General features: G+C 51.5%; 2 protein-coding genes across 5 annotated transcripts in view; one reads left to right on the forward strand and one right to left on the reverse strand.

Annotated features, from left to right (window-relative positions):
* Nucleotides 1-12,478, reverse strand: part of LOC138370072 (AF4/FMR2 family member lilli-like) — a 307,388-nt gene that overhangs the window by 62,000 nt on the left and 232,910 nt on the right. The window lies entirely within an intron of this gene.
* Nucleotides 10,041-12,478, forward strand: part of LOC138369884 (methyl-accepting chemotaxis protein 2-like) — a 13,131-nt gene continuing 10,693 nt past the window's right edge. Inside the window, exon 1 of the mRNA XM_069333629.1 lies at nucleotides 10,041-10,802. Coding sequence (XP_069189730.1) covers nucleotides 10,041-10,802 — 762 coding nt within the window. The remainder of the gene's footprint in view (nucleotides 10,803-12,478) is intronic.

A 12,478-nucleotide genomic window follows, 5' to 3' on the forward strand; every position in this document is an offset into this window, starting at 1 on the left:
AAACTGCTTAAAAGGGGAAAATTGCAACTAATCTCCCCTTATCGTTTCCGTACCAAGAGGGCTGTGTTAACTATAAGCCTAACTCTGGTCCTTAACTATAGGCCTAACGAGACAAACAAGGTTTGGGATGTTTTCCCTCGCGATAACCACCGTAACAATCCCAGAAAACAATCGCCTTAAATTATATTTAATTAATAATTTAATATTAATTAATAATTATTTAAAAATTTTAATATAATAATATATTATTTAATACTACTAATTTATAAATATTATATATATATAAACATTACTAAGGTGTATCATCACACGTTGTCATCTCAAGGAACGTCTAGTAGGTCAGTTTCTTTGCTTTCTCTCCCCCTCCCTCTCTCTCTCTCCCTCCCTCTCTCTCTCTCCCTCCCTTCCTCTCTCCCTCTCTCTCCCTCTCCCTCCCTCCTTAAGTGCCGATTCGCGTGCTCTTCCCACATTAATATCCCGCGCCGTAACACACTCATTCTTGCCACAACCTCACCACCACTCCACCACACCTGAGTGCGCAAGCACGCATGCGAGGCCAGGCTGAGAGAGAGAGAGAGAGAGAGAGGGGAGGGGGGAGGGGGACCAATGAGCCGAAGCTCAACTCCCCCGCAAGCACAACTATGTGAGTACGTTGACTGACAACGCCTGAGGACCAGCCAGAAGCAGGCAAGTGGTGTGGCAGAGTAGTCATCATTGTGAGGGAAGTGTCGGCAGGAAAAGCGGCAGGAAAGGCGCCTGGAAAAGCGGCTGAAAAGGCGCCTGGAAAAGCGGCTGGAAAGGCGCCTGGAAAAGCGGCTGAAAAGGCGCCTGGAAAAGCGGCTGAAAAGGCGCCTGGAAAAGCGGCTGGAAAGTCGACCACCTTCCCTCTTCCTCCTTCCTTAGCGGTGCCACTCAAAGTGTCACACACTTTGGCACACACACAACTGTGCCGGGCCTTCTCTCCGCCCCTGGCCCGACCAGGCTGAGGCCAGGCCGTCTTATCTAGGCTGTTATTCAGTTAAGGTACAGGAAGACCAACAAAACAGTTCCCACTCAATATAAGACACGTTGCTAACTGTACACTCTTCTACGGGCTCGCCATAGCCCGTGCTACATGGACACTTCGTTCTGAGTAACTAATACCTTAACACACTCCTGAACGCATTCCTATAACTGAAATCGTACTGCTGCTAACGATACTTTCTTAAAATATTTTACCAAATTTACGCAACACTAAGTTTCCTCAACGATAAGTTTCTCCTCACATGAAGAAAGGGAAGGGGTGGAAGAGAAGGGATAGGGAAGGGAGGGAACGAAATGAAGGGAAGAGGATAGAAGATGATGGGAAGGGACGGATGAGATAGGCTACTGGAGACCAGGTGACCATGGGAGCCAGTGAGCCGCAAGGACTCGAACTCTACAGTCGAGGCGTGTTTCTGTGGTCCAGAGTCCCCAGCTGTTACCACTAACACCTTCCCTCAGGGTGCCTGCACGTGCGTCCAGGGGCACGTGGCCAGGGGCACGTGGCCAGGGACACGTGGCCAGGGACACGTGGCCAGGGACACGTGGCCAGGGACACGTGGCCAGGGACACGTGGCCAGGGACACGTGGCCAGGGACACGTGGCCAGGGACACGTGGCCAGGGACCCGCGTCAACAAGGCACATCGTTCACTGGTGATTGAGTAAAGTGATGACCTGTATCGGGGTGTGTGTGTCGACCTGTGTCGGGGTGTGTGTGTCGACCTGTATCGGGGGGTGTGTGTCGACCTGTGTCGGGGTGTGTGTCGACCTGTGTCGGGGTGTGTGTCAAGCCAACGGAACCCCCCCCCCCAGGTCAAACCACCACGTATGAGTAACCCGCAGGTCAAGACGCCCAAGACAAGTGGAAGAGGTCAAGACGCAAGTTAAGATAAACCCGCAGGTGAAGGTGGTGGTCTCCAGACGATGGGAGCCAAGTGATGCTGCTCCAAGTGGAGTCTCTCTCTCTCTCATCCATCTCTCAGCCCCCCCTCCCCCTATCCAGGGACCCCCACCACCTTCCTATCCCTCCACTAGCCCCCCTCCTCTCAGAACTCTCACCCACCCACACTTTAAACTGATCATTCATATCGTTACCAAGCATCTTAGGGTTCCATTACTCGTCCCCCAAGGTCAGGCAACTCACATTATCATCCAGGATGATGCCTTGAACAGCATTGTCTGTGTTTTCTTACCGTTGTGTCTGTGGAAAATGAGCTATAGCTCTCGGGCCACGCCTCTTAGCTATACAACATCTATTATAAACGTCCTGCAAACCTCGTGTCACATCTACTCATTGAAGCTGTGAAGGGAGTAAGAACTCCCCAACCTCCTCCAGCTCATTCCACTTAGCGGCTTCATGAAAAGCCTGATAAAGCTGTACCAGGTATTAATACAATATAACCAATAGGCTTTTTACATAAATACACATTTTAATAATTATAATAATAAGTATTACAGAAAATGATTATGTCCCTCCTAGTTCTTTCAGTAATTTCCACCTGTTGCCTTTCGTTCAGTTTCAACCGTGAAGAACACACTCCGCTTGCCACCTTAAGTATTTTGAAGGTAGTAATCAAGTCTCCTCTTCTTCTCTTTTATCTGCTGATGCTACGATCAGATACCTCAAGCTATCCGCATCTCCCTGTCCTCATAGTTCTATTAATAGTCTTGCGATTAAACATTGGCAGTTTTTAATAACGTTTGTGGTTAACGACAACAGGATTCCATACAGGTGCCGAGTACTCTAGTATGTACCACATAGGTGGGGGATTCTTGCCCTGTCTTTAAATATTATCTCCCGAATCCCTCCCCCCCCCCCTCCAGCCACTCCCCCCCACACGGGAAACACCCCAGTCGCTGTACCGTCCACTTGGTCTGGACGGTAGAGCGACGGTCTCTCTTCGTGCAGGTCGGCGTTCAATTCCCGACCGTCCAAGCGGTTGGACACCATTCCTTCCCTCCCTCGTCCCATCCCAAATCCTTATCCTGACCCCTTCCCAGTGCTATATAGTCGCAATGGCTTGGTGCTTTCTCCTCTTATATTGAATATTGTCATTTTAAAAGTCTTGATACCTGCTTGATAGGGTTCTGGGAGTTCTTGTACTCCCCAAGCCCGGACTGAGACCAGGCTCGACTTGTGAGAGTTTGGTCCACCAGGCTGTTGTTTCTTGGAGCAGAGGCTGAAGGAGGCCTTCAGCCTCCTTGCATGTAATGACTAACTACAGCTGTAACATCCAGCACAGCTTAACAACTGTAACCATGTGAACGGCCTCAATACCAATACAGTTAATCCTGTTTGTGTTGAAACTGGACTTGAAGTGCTGGTAGACAGAGGGACATCTTCAAGAGGAAATTAGATTGTTTCCTCCAAGGAGTGCCGGACCAGCCTGGCTGTGGTGGGTATGTGGGCCTGCGGGCCGCTCCAAGCAACAGCCTGGTGGACCAAACTCTCACAAGTCAAGCCTGGCCTCGGGCCGGGCTTGGGGAGTAGAAGAACTCTCAGAACTCCATCAACCAGATATCAACCAGGTATCAACCAGATATCAACCAGATATCAACCAGGTATCAACCAGATATCAACCAGGTATCAACCAGGTATCAACCAGGTATCAACCAGGGAGCCTCGTGCCGGTACTATCAGCGCCTCATTACTTATCTCAAACGGGTTGAAATATATCAACCGTAGTGCTCTAACTGTCCCGTGCGAGCACAGGTGTGTGTGTGCGCGAGTGCTAGGGCACGCATGAGTGCAGGTGTGTGAGAGTGTTACATGTGTACACAGTCTGGTGTGAGGGAGAGTAAGCAGAGCGGAACCCGTGTAGTCTCACTTCCGGCCCCTGTGATAACTCTCTCACCCCCGTCCCAACTACTTATGTCTACTCTTGACTGCCACTCCCACACACAGTGGCAGTACTCCCTCCCCCCCCCCGTACAGTGGCAGTACTCCCCCCCGTACAGTGGCAGTACTCCCCCCCGTACAGTGGCAGTACTCCCCCCCGTACAGTGGCAGTACTCCCCCGTACAGTGGCAGTACTCCCCCCGTACAGTGGCAGTACTCCCTCCCCCCCCCCCCGTATAGTGGCAGTACTCCCGCCCCCCGTACAGTGGCAGTACTCCCCCGTACAGTAGACAGTGATGTGGTGGAGGCAGGCTCCATACACAGTTTCAAATGTAGATATGACAGAGCCCCAATTGGCTCAGGAATCTGTACACCAGTTGATTGATAGATTAAGAGGCGAGACCAAAGAGCCGAAGATCAACCCCTGCAACCCTAACTAGGTGAATACAGACACTGTTGATAAGTGTACACCTCTACACCCTATCAGTTCCTACACCTGCCCCCCTACACCCTACACCCTGCCACAAGAATAAAACACACAGGTTCGTGTCACCCTTCAAGAATTCTACCGAAAACCAGCAAGGAACTTGTCTCAGTAGACGACACTGAAGAACTACAAACGCCTTAATAAGGATCTTCCAATACGCAGCGGAAACAAAGGCTTGAGAGGAGAAAAACATAAGCCCTCGACTTAAGAGAGACCTGCGGGATACAAGATACAATCAGATCCTCTTCCCGTAGAAGGAAAACCCACTCGTAAAGGATCAAGGATGATGATGTCGGACGGCCCTTACCTTTAGCCAGCATGACAAAGCCATACTTAGCATGGAGATGCTAAAGGCAAGAAATGACACTACAATGACACGGCGTTTCAAATCCCTTGTGCAACTTCTCCTGGAGTTTATTGTGCACCCCATACTCATCCTGTGAGCGGTAGCGCAAAAAAGCATTACAGAGGGCACAAAAGGTCTTTATCAGACCTCATCTTAGGTTGTTACATAAACAATTTCATCTATAATTCACACCTTATAGATATAGAAGAGATTAAAAAATTCCTGTACTTTGCGCATGAAGTCGAACACTAATATGACTATGGGGGAGCCGGTCGGCCGAGCTGATAGCACACAGCCCCACCTCCCCCTATCCAGGGACCCTCACCACCTTCCTATCCCTCCACTAGCCCCCCTCCTCTCAGAACTCTCACCCACCCACACTTTAAACTGATCATTCATATCGTTACCAAGCATCTTACGGTTCCATTACTCATCCCCCAAGGTCAGGCAACTCACATTATCATCCAGGATGATGCCTTGAACAGCATTGTCTGTGTTTTCTTATCGTTGTGTCTGTGGAAAATGAGCTATAGCTCTCGGGCCACGCCTCTTAGCTGTAGAACATCTATTATAAACGTCTTGCAAACCTCGTGTCACATCTACTCATGGAAGCTGTGAAGGGAGTAAGAACTCCCCAACCTCCTCCAGCTCATTCCACTTAGCGGCTTCATGAAAAGCCTGATAAAGCTGTACCAGGTATTAATACAATATAACCAATAAGCTTTTGTTTAAATAAATACACATTTTAATAATTATAATAATAAGTATTACAGAATATGATTATGTCTCTCCTAGTTACTCGAGTCTTATTTCCACCTGTTGCCTTTCGTTCAGTTTCAACCCTGAAGAACACACTCCGCTTGCCACCTGAAGTATTTTGAAGGTAGTAATCAAGTCTCCTCTTCTTCTCTCTTATCTGCTGATGCTGCGATCAGATACCTCAAGCTATCCGCATCTCCCTGTCCTCATAGTTCTATTAATAGTCTCGCGGTTAAACATTGACAGGTTTTAATAACGTTTGTGGTTAACGACAACAGGATTCCATACAGGTGCCGCGTACTCTAGTATGTACCACATAGGTGGGGGATTCTTGCCCTGTCTTTAAATCTTATCTCCCGAATCCCTCCCCCCCCCCCTCCCGCCACGCCCCCCCCCCCCACACGAGAAACACCCCAGTCGCTCTACCGTCCACTTGGCCTGGACGGTAGAGCGACGGTCTCTCTTCGTGCAGGTCGGCGTTCAATTCCCGACCGTCCAAGCGGTTGGACACCATTCCTTCCCTCCCTCGTCCCATCCCAAATCCTTATCCTGACCCCTTCCCAGTGCTATATAGTCGCAATGGCTTGGTGCTTTCTCCTTTTATGTTGAATATTGTCATTTTAAAAGTCTTGATACCTGCTTGATAGGGTTCTGGGAGTTCTTGTACTCCCCAAGCCCGGACTGAGACCAGGCTCGACTTGTGAGAGTTTGGTCCACCAGGCTGTTGCTTCTTGGAGCAGAGGCTGAAGGAGGCCTTCAGCCTCCTTGCATGTAATGACTAACTACAGCTGTAACATCCAGCACAGCTTAACAACTGTAACCATGTGAACGGCCTCAATACCAATACAGTTAATCCTGTTTGTGTTGAAACTGGACTTGAAGTGCTGGTAGACAGAGGGACATCTTCAAGAGGAAATTAGATTGTTTCCTCCAAGGAGTGCCGGACCAACCGGGCTGTGGTGGGTATGTGGGCCTGCGGGCCGCTCCAAGCAACAGCCTGGTGGACCAAACTCTTACAAGTCAAGCCTGGCCTCGGGCCGGGCTTGGGGAGTAGAAGAACTCTCACAACTCCATCAACCAGATATCAACCAGGTATCAACCAGGTATCAACCAGGTATCAACCAGGTATCAACCAGGTATCAACCAGATATCAACCAGTTATCAACCAGTTATCAACCAGGCATCAACCAGGCATCAACCAGGTATCAACCAGGTATCAACCAGGTATCAACCAGGGAGCCTCGTGCCGGTACTATCAGCGCCTCATTACTTGTCTCAGATGGGTTGAAATATATCAACCGTAGTGCTCTAACTGTCCCGTGCGAGCACAGGTGTGTGCGCGCGAGTGCTAGGGCACGCATGAGTGCAGGTGTGTGAGAGTGTTACATGTGTACAGAGTCTGGTGTGAGGGAGAGTAAGCAGAGCGGAACCCATGTAGTCTCACTTCCGGCCCCCGTGATAACTCTCTCACCCCCGTCCCTACTACTTATGTCTACTCTTAACTGCCACTCCCACACACAGTGGCAGTACTCCCCCCCGTACAGTGGCAGTACTCCCCCCCGTACAGTGGCAGTACTCCCCCCCGTACAGTGGCAGTACTCCCCCCGTACAGTGGCAGTACTCCCCCCGTACAGTGGCAGTACTCCCCCCCCCGTACAGTGGCAGTACTCCCCCCCCCGTACAGTGGCAGTACCCCCCCCCCCGTACAGTGGCAGTACTCCCCCCCGTACAGTGGCAGTACTCCCCCCCGTACAGTGGCAGTACTCCCCCCCCCCGTACAGTGGCAGTACTCCCCCCCGTACAGTGGCAGTACTCCCCCCCCCCCGTACAGTGGCAGTACTCCCCCCCCCCCTACAGTGGCAGTACTCTCCCGTACAGTAGACAGTAATGTGGTGGAGGCAGGCTCCATACACAGTTTCAAATGTAGATATGACAGAGCCCCAATTGGCTCAGGAATCTGTACACCAGTTGATTGATAGATTAAGAGGCGAGACCAAAGAGCCGAAGATCAACCCCTGCAACCCTAACTAGGTGAATACAACTAGGTGAGTACAGACACTGTTGATAAGTGTACACCTCTACACCCTATCAGTTCCTACACCTGCCCCCCTACACCCTACACCCTGCCACAAGAATAAAAAAAAACACAGGTTCGTGTCACCCTTCAAGAATTCTACCGAAAACCAGCAAGGAACTTGTCTCAGTAGACGACACTGAAGAACTACAAACGCCTTAATAAGGATCTCCCAATACGCAGCGGAAACAAAGGCTTGAGAGGAGAAAAACATAAGCCCTCGACTTAAGAGAGACCTGCGGGATACAAGATACAATCAGATCCTCTTCCCGTAGAAGGAAAACCCACTCGTAAAGGATCAGGGATGATGATGTCGGACGGCCCTTACCTTTAGCCAGCATGACAAAGCCATACTTAGCATGGAGATGCTAAAGGCAAGAAATGACACTACAATGACACGGCGTTTCGAATCCCTTGTGCAACTTCTCCTGGAGTTTATTGTGCACCCCATACTCATCCTGTGAGCGGTAGCGCAAAAAAGCATTACAGAGGGCACAAAAGGTCTTTATCAGACCTCATCTTAGGTTGTTACATAAACAATTTCATCTATAATTCACACCTTATAGATATAGAAAAGATTAAAAAATTCCTGTACTTTGCGCATGAAGTCGAACACTAATATGACTATGGGCGTCTTGAAGCCATGTTCTCACAGGAACACAGACGAGATAATCTATACACGGATGATACTGCACAATAAAACAATAAAGTGAATATGGTCTACTCTAAAGTGGATATAAGGAGGCCTGGTCGAGGACCGGGCCGTGGGGACATTGAGCCCCGAAACCATCGCAAGATATAGTAAAAAGCGTAGAATAGATCCAGTGAAGAGGAGCAGCGATAGGCCTAAGCACAACCACAAAATATTGCATATCAGACATCCACGAACATTCAACTTTCTATCAGTAAATTTGAAGATTTTGGCCAAATCAAAGGTGAATATTTTAAAGCGGGAGGGCATCGAACGGGCTTCAGCAGAAGAGCCTTGCCTCGGGCAGGGTTGTGAGAGTAGAACTCTCGAGACAGGCCAAAGGTAAACCAGTTGTACTAGCACAATATCAACAGGGTTCACTACTATCAAGCTAGTAAAGCCGCGCAAAAACTACTTGCCCCGGTCCTGCGCCAGGTAAGCTACGGGCTCACCATAGCCCGTGCTACTTGCCCCGTTCCTGTGCCAGGTAAGTCCACTACGGGCTCACCATAGCCCGTGCTACTTGGAACTTATTCTGAGTAGCTGAATCTAATCGATTTGAGAATGGTCCAGGACGGACCGAAACGTCGTCGTCCCTTCACCTTCTAGTGTGTGGTCTGGTCATCAGGAGTATCTATATCAACAAGGACTAACTCTCCCTGGGGGACCTTTAAACTCACCCTGAATCAACCTTCACCTCCATGGTAAAAAAAACAATCACTTAATATACAGGAATTCAATACAAGTTATTTTGCTACTAACCCAAATATGACGCTTTAAACTCCCTTCAGTGTGACAACATACACCCTCCTCCTCCCCCCTTCTGTCACCCTGCATGACCCTCCCCCCTTCTGTCACCCTGCATGACCCTCCCCCCTTCTGTCACCCTCCATGACCCTCCCCCCTTCTGTCACCCTGCATGACAACAGGGAACCCCGCCCCCCCCCCCACACTCACCTGTCATGACAGCCTTCACTCGTCTGCCCTAACATTGCCCGAGGAGCTGGAATGGCAAGTGCGCAATTCTGTGTGTGTGTGTCAATTGTCAGACCCTGAGGCTACAGGTGGGGTATTTGTCAATCATTCTGGCCCTGTGCTGTGGAACAGCCACGCCAGTTACAGTATAATACTAGTGATCGATCACTCACTCACACACACACACACACACACACACACACACACACACACACACACACACACACACAGTATAAACACCACAGCGTCCAGGAACAATAAACAAGAACTCGAAAACGAGGAGAGATATTGAGGGGGAGAGAGGGAAGGAGGGAGAGGGGAGGGGGGGAGAGAGGGGAGGGGGGGAGAGGGGGGAGAGAGGGGAGGGGGGGAGAGAGGGGAGGGGGGGAGAGAGGGGAGAGAGGGGGAGGGGGGAGAGGGGAAGAGGAGAGGGGAAGAGTGAGCGAGGCTGCGAACTCCCCCATCACTCTCTACAAGCAATTCATCCACCCCATTCACCTTACAGCTAGATCAACCACCCACACCCACCCAGTCACAACTCTCACCCACCCATCCCGAGCCCACCTACCACCCAAGCCTGACTCTTAATCTACCAAACAATCTACCAGTCACCAATATACTGGCAACAGAGGCCTTCTACCAGCACTCACCCAACACCCACCCATCTAGAGCAGCAGGCCACCTACTCAACAACCACTAAACCAGATAGCCTTTAAGGACGACCAATCCCACTGATGGTGGGCGTGGGGGATGGAGGGGTGAGGGGTGGTGGAAAGGGGAGGGGTGGTGGAAAGGGGAGGGGGTGGGGTTAGGGGGGAAAGGGGAGGGGGGAATGGTGGGAGGGGGGAATGGTGAGAGGGGGACTTCATAATGGTCCAGGACGGACCGAAACGTCGACATTTTGTTTATCTTCAGATTTGTGGGTCGGGTGTGTAAGGCACGTGGCCGCCTCCGTCCAGTACGTGGCCACCTCCGTCCAGTACGTGGCCACCTCCGTCCAGTACGTGGCCACCTCCGTCCAGTACGTGGCCACCTCCGTCCAGCACGTGGCCGCCTCCGTCCAGTACGTGGCCGCCTCCGTCCAGTACGTGGCCACCTCCGTCCAGCACGTGGCCGCCTCCGTCCAGTACGTGGCCGCCTCCGTCCAGTACGTGGCCACCTCCGTCCAGCACGTGGCCGCCTCCGTCCAGTACGTGGCCGCCTCCGTCCAGTACGTGGCCACCTCCGTCCAGTACGTGGCCGCCTCCGTCCAGTACGTGGCCGCCTCCGTCCAGTACGTGGCCGCCTCCGTCCAGTACGTGGCCACCTCCGTCCAGCACGTGGCCGCCTCCGTCCAGCACGTGGCCACCTCCGTCCAGCACGTGGCCGCCTCCGTCCAGCACGTGGCCACCTCCGTCCAGCACGTGGCCACCTTCGTCCAGCACGTGACCACCTCCGTCCAGCACGTGACCACCTCCGTCCAGCACGTGACCACCTCCGTCCAGCACGTGACCACCTCCGTCCAGTACGTGACCACCTCCGTCCAGCACGTGACCACCTCCGTCCAGCACGTGACCGGGCGGCGACGAAGGCGGCGTAGAGCACGGAAGTATAGCATTATTACCGCCGCGGTACGCAAGACGGGGGCTCCCGCGGCTGTCAACAGCCCATGGGCTCCCCGAGGGCAAGCTTACCTCTTGCAACGCTGGTTCGCATTCCCTCAAGTGGCTCATTTTTATATATGTACTGTATATCGTGCGTGTGCCTGCGTGCATGCGTGCGTGCGTGTGTGCGTGTGCATGTGTGTGTGTGTGTGTACTCACCTAATTGTGCTTGCGGGGGTTGAGCTCTGGCTGTTTGGTCCCGCCTCTCAACCGTCAATCAACTGGTGTACAGATTCCTGAGCCTATTGGACTCTATCATATCTACATTTGAAACTGTGTATGGAGTCAGCCTCCACCACATCACTTCCTAGTGCATTCCATTTACTAACTACTCTGACACTGAAAAAGTTCTTTCTAACGTCTCTGTGGCTCATTTGGGTACTCAGCTTCCACCTGTGTCCCCTTGTTCGCGTCCCACCAGTGTTGAATAGTTCATTCTTGTTTACCCGGTCGATTCCCCTGAGGATTTTGTAGGTTGTGATCATGTCCCCCCTTACTCTTCTGTCTTCCAGTGTCGTAAGGTGCATTTCCCGCAGCCTTTCCTCATAACTCATGCCTCTTAGTTCTGGGACTAGTCTAGTAGCATACCTTTGGACTTTTTCCAGCTTCGTCTTGTGCTTGACAAGGTACGGGCTCCATGCTGGGGCCGCATACTCCATATATGTGTGTGTGTGTGTGTGTGTGTGTGTGTGTGTGTGTGTGTGTGTGTGTGTGTGTGTGTGTGTGTGTGTGTGTGTGTGTGTGTGTGTGTGTGTGTATACTTACCTCGTTGTGTTGAGCGTGGTTGAGCTTCGGCTCTTTGGTCCCGTGTCTTAATCTGTCAATCATCTGGTGTACAGGTTCCTGAGCCTACTGGGATCAATTATATCTACATTTGAAACTCTTTGCGTGTGTTTTGAAGGCGCCATATACTGACAGCATAGCCTGGACACGGGCAGGAAGTCGTAAAACTCTCAGCGAAATGAATGCTGAAAAAATAAATAAATTCATTCAAACTAATTCTGGCGATACTCGCTAATGGCCACGACGGAAACAGCCCCTTGCCTTGACCTTGAGGTTACCTTGAGGTGCTTCCGGGGCTTAGCGTCCCCGCGGCCCGGTCGTCGACCAGGCCTCCTGGTTGCCGGACTGATCAACCAGGCTGTTGGACGCGGCTGCTCGCGATTTCTGGCCCCTCAGAAATCTTTGACATATCTCTAACGTATCTTAAGATACGAGGCGTGTCATTACGTCGAAAACACGACCATGTTTGCTGCACCAGTCGCCTCAGAGATTAGGGCAGATACGAAGCATTTCGTCGGGCAAAGTTGACTTGCAGATTTTCCGGCAGCTCATCTGAACAAGCAAGCCATGTTTACCACACACTAGAATACAAGGTACGTTTATAGGCACTCGCAGTGATCCGTCTGTCTTGTAGAGGTGGTGTACCCTAGCGTGGGGGTGTGTACCTTAGCGTGGGTGGTGTACCCTAGCCTGGGGGGGTGTACCCTAGCGTGGGTGGTGTGTACCCTAGCGTGGGGGGTGTGTACCCTAGCGTGGGGGTGTGTACCCTAGCGTGGGGGGTGTGTACCCTAGCGTGGGGGTGTACCCTAGCGTGGGGGTGTGTACCCTAGCGTGGGGGTGTGTACCCTAGCGTGGGGGTG

Source organism: Procambarus clarkii, chromosome 30 (assembly GCF_040958095.1).
Source record: "Procambarus clarkii isolate CNS0578487 chromosome 30, FALCON_Pclarkii_2.0, whole genome shotgun sequence".
Classification (NCBI taxonomy): Eukaryota; Metazoa; Arthropoda; class Malacostraca; order Decapoda; family Cambaridae; genus Procambarus; species Procambarus clarkii.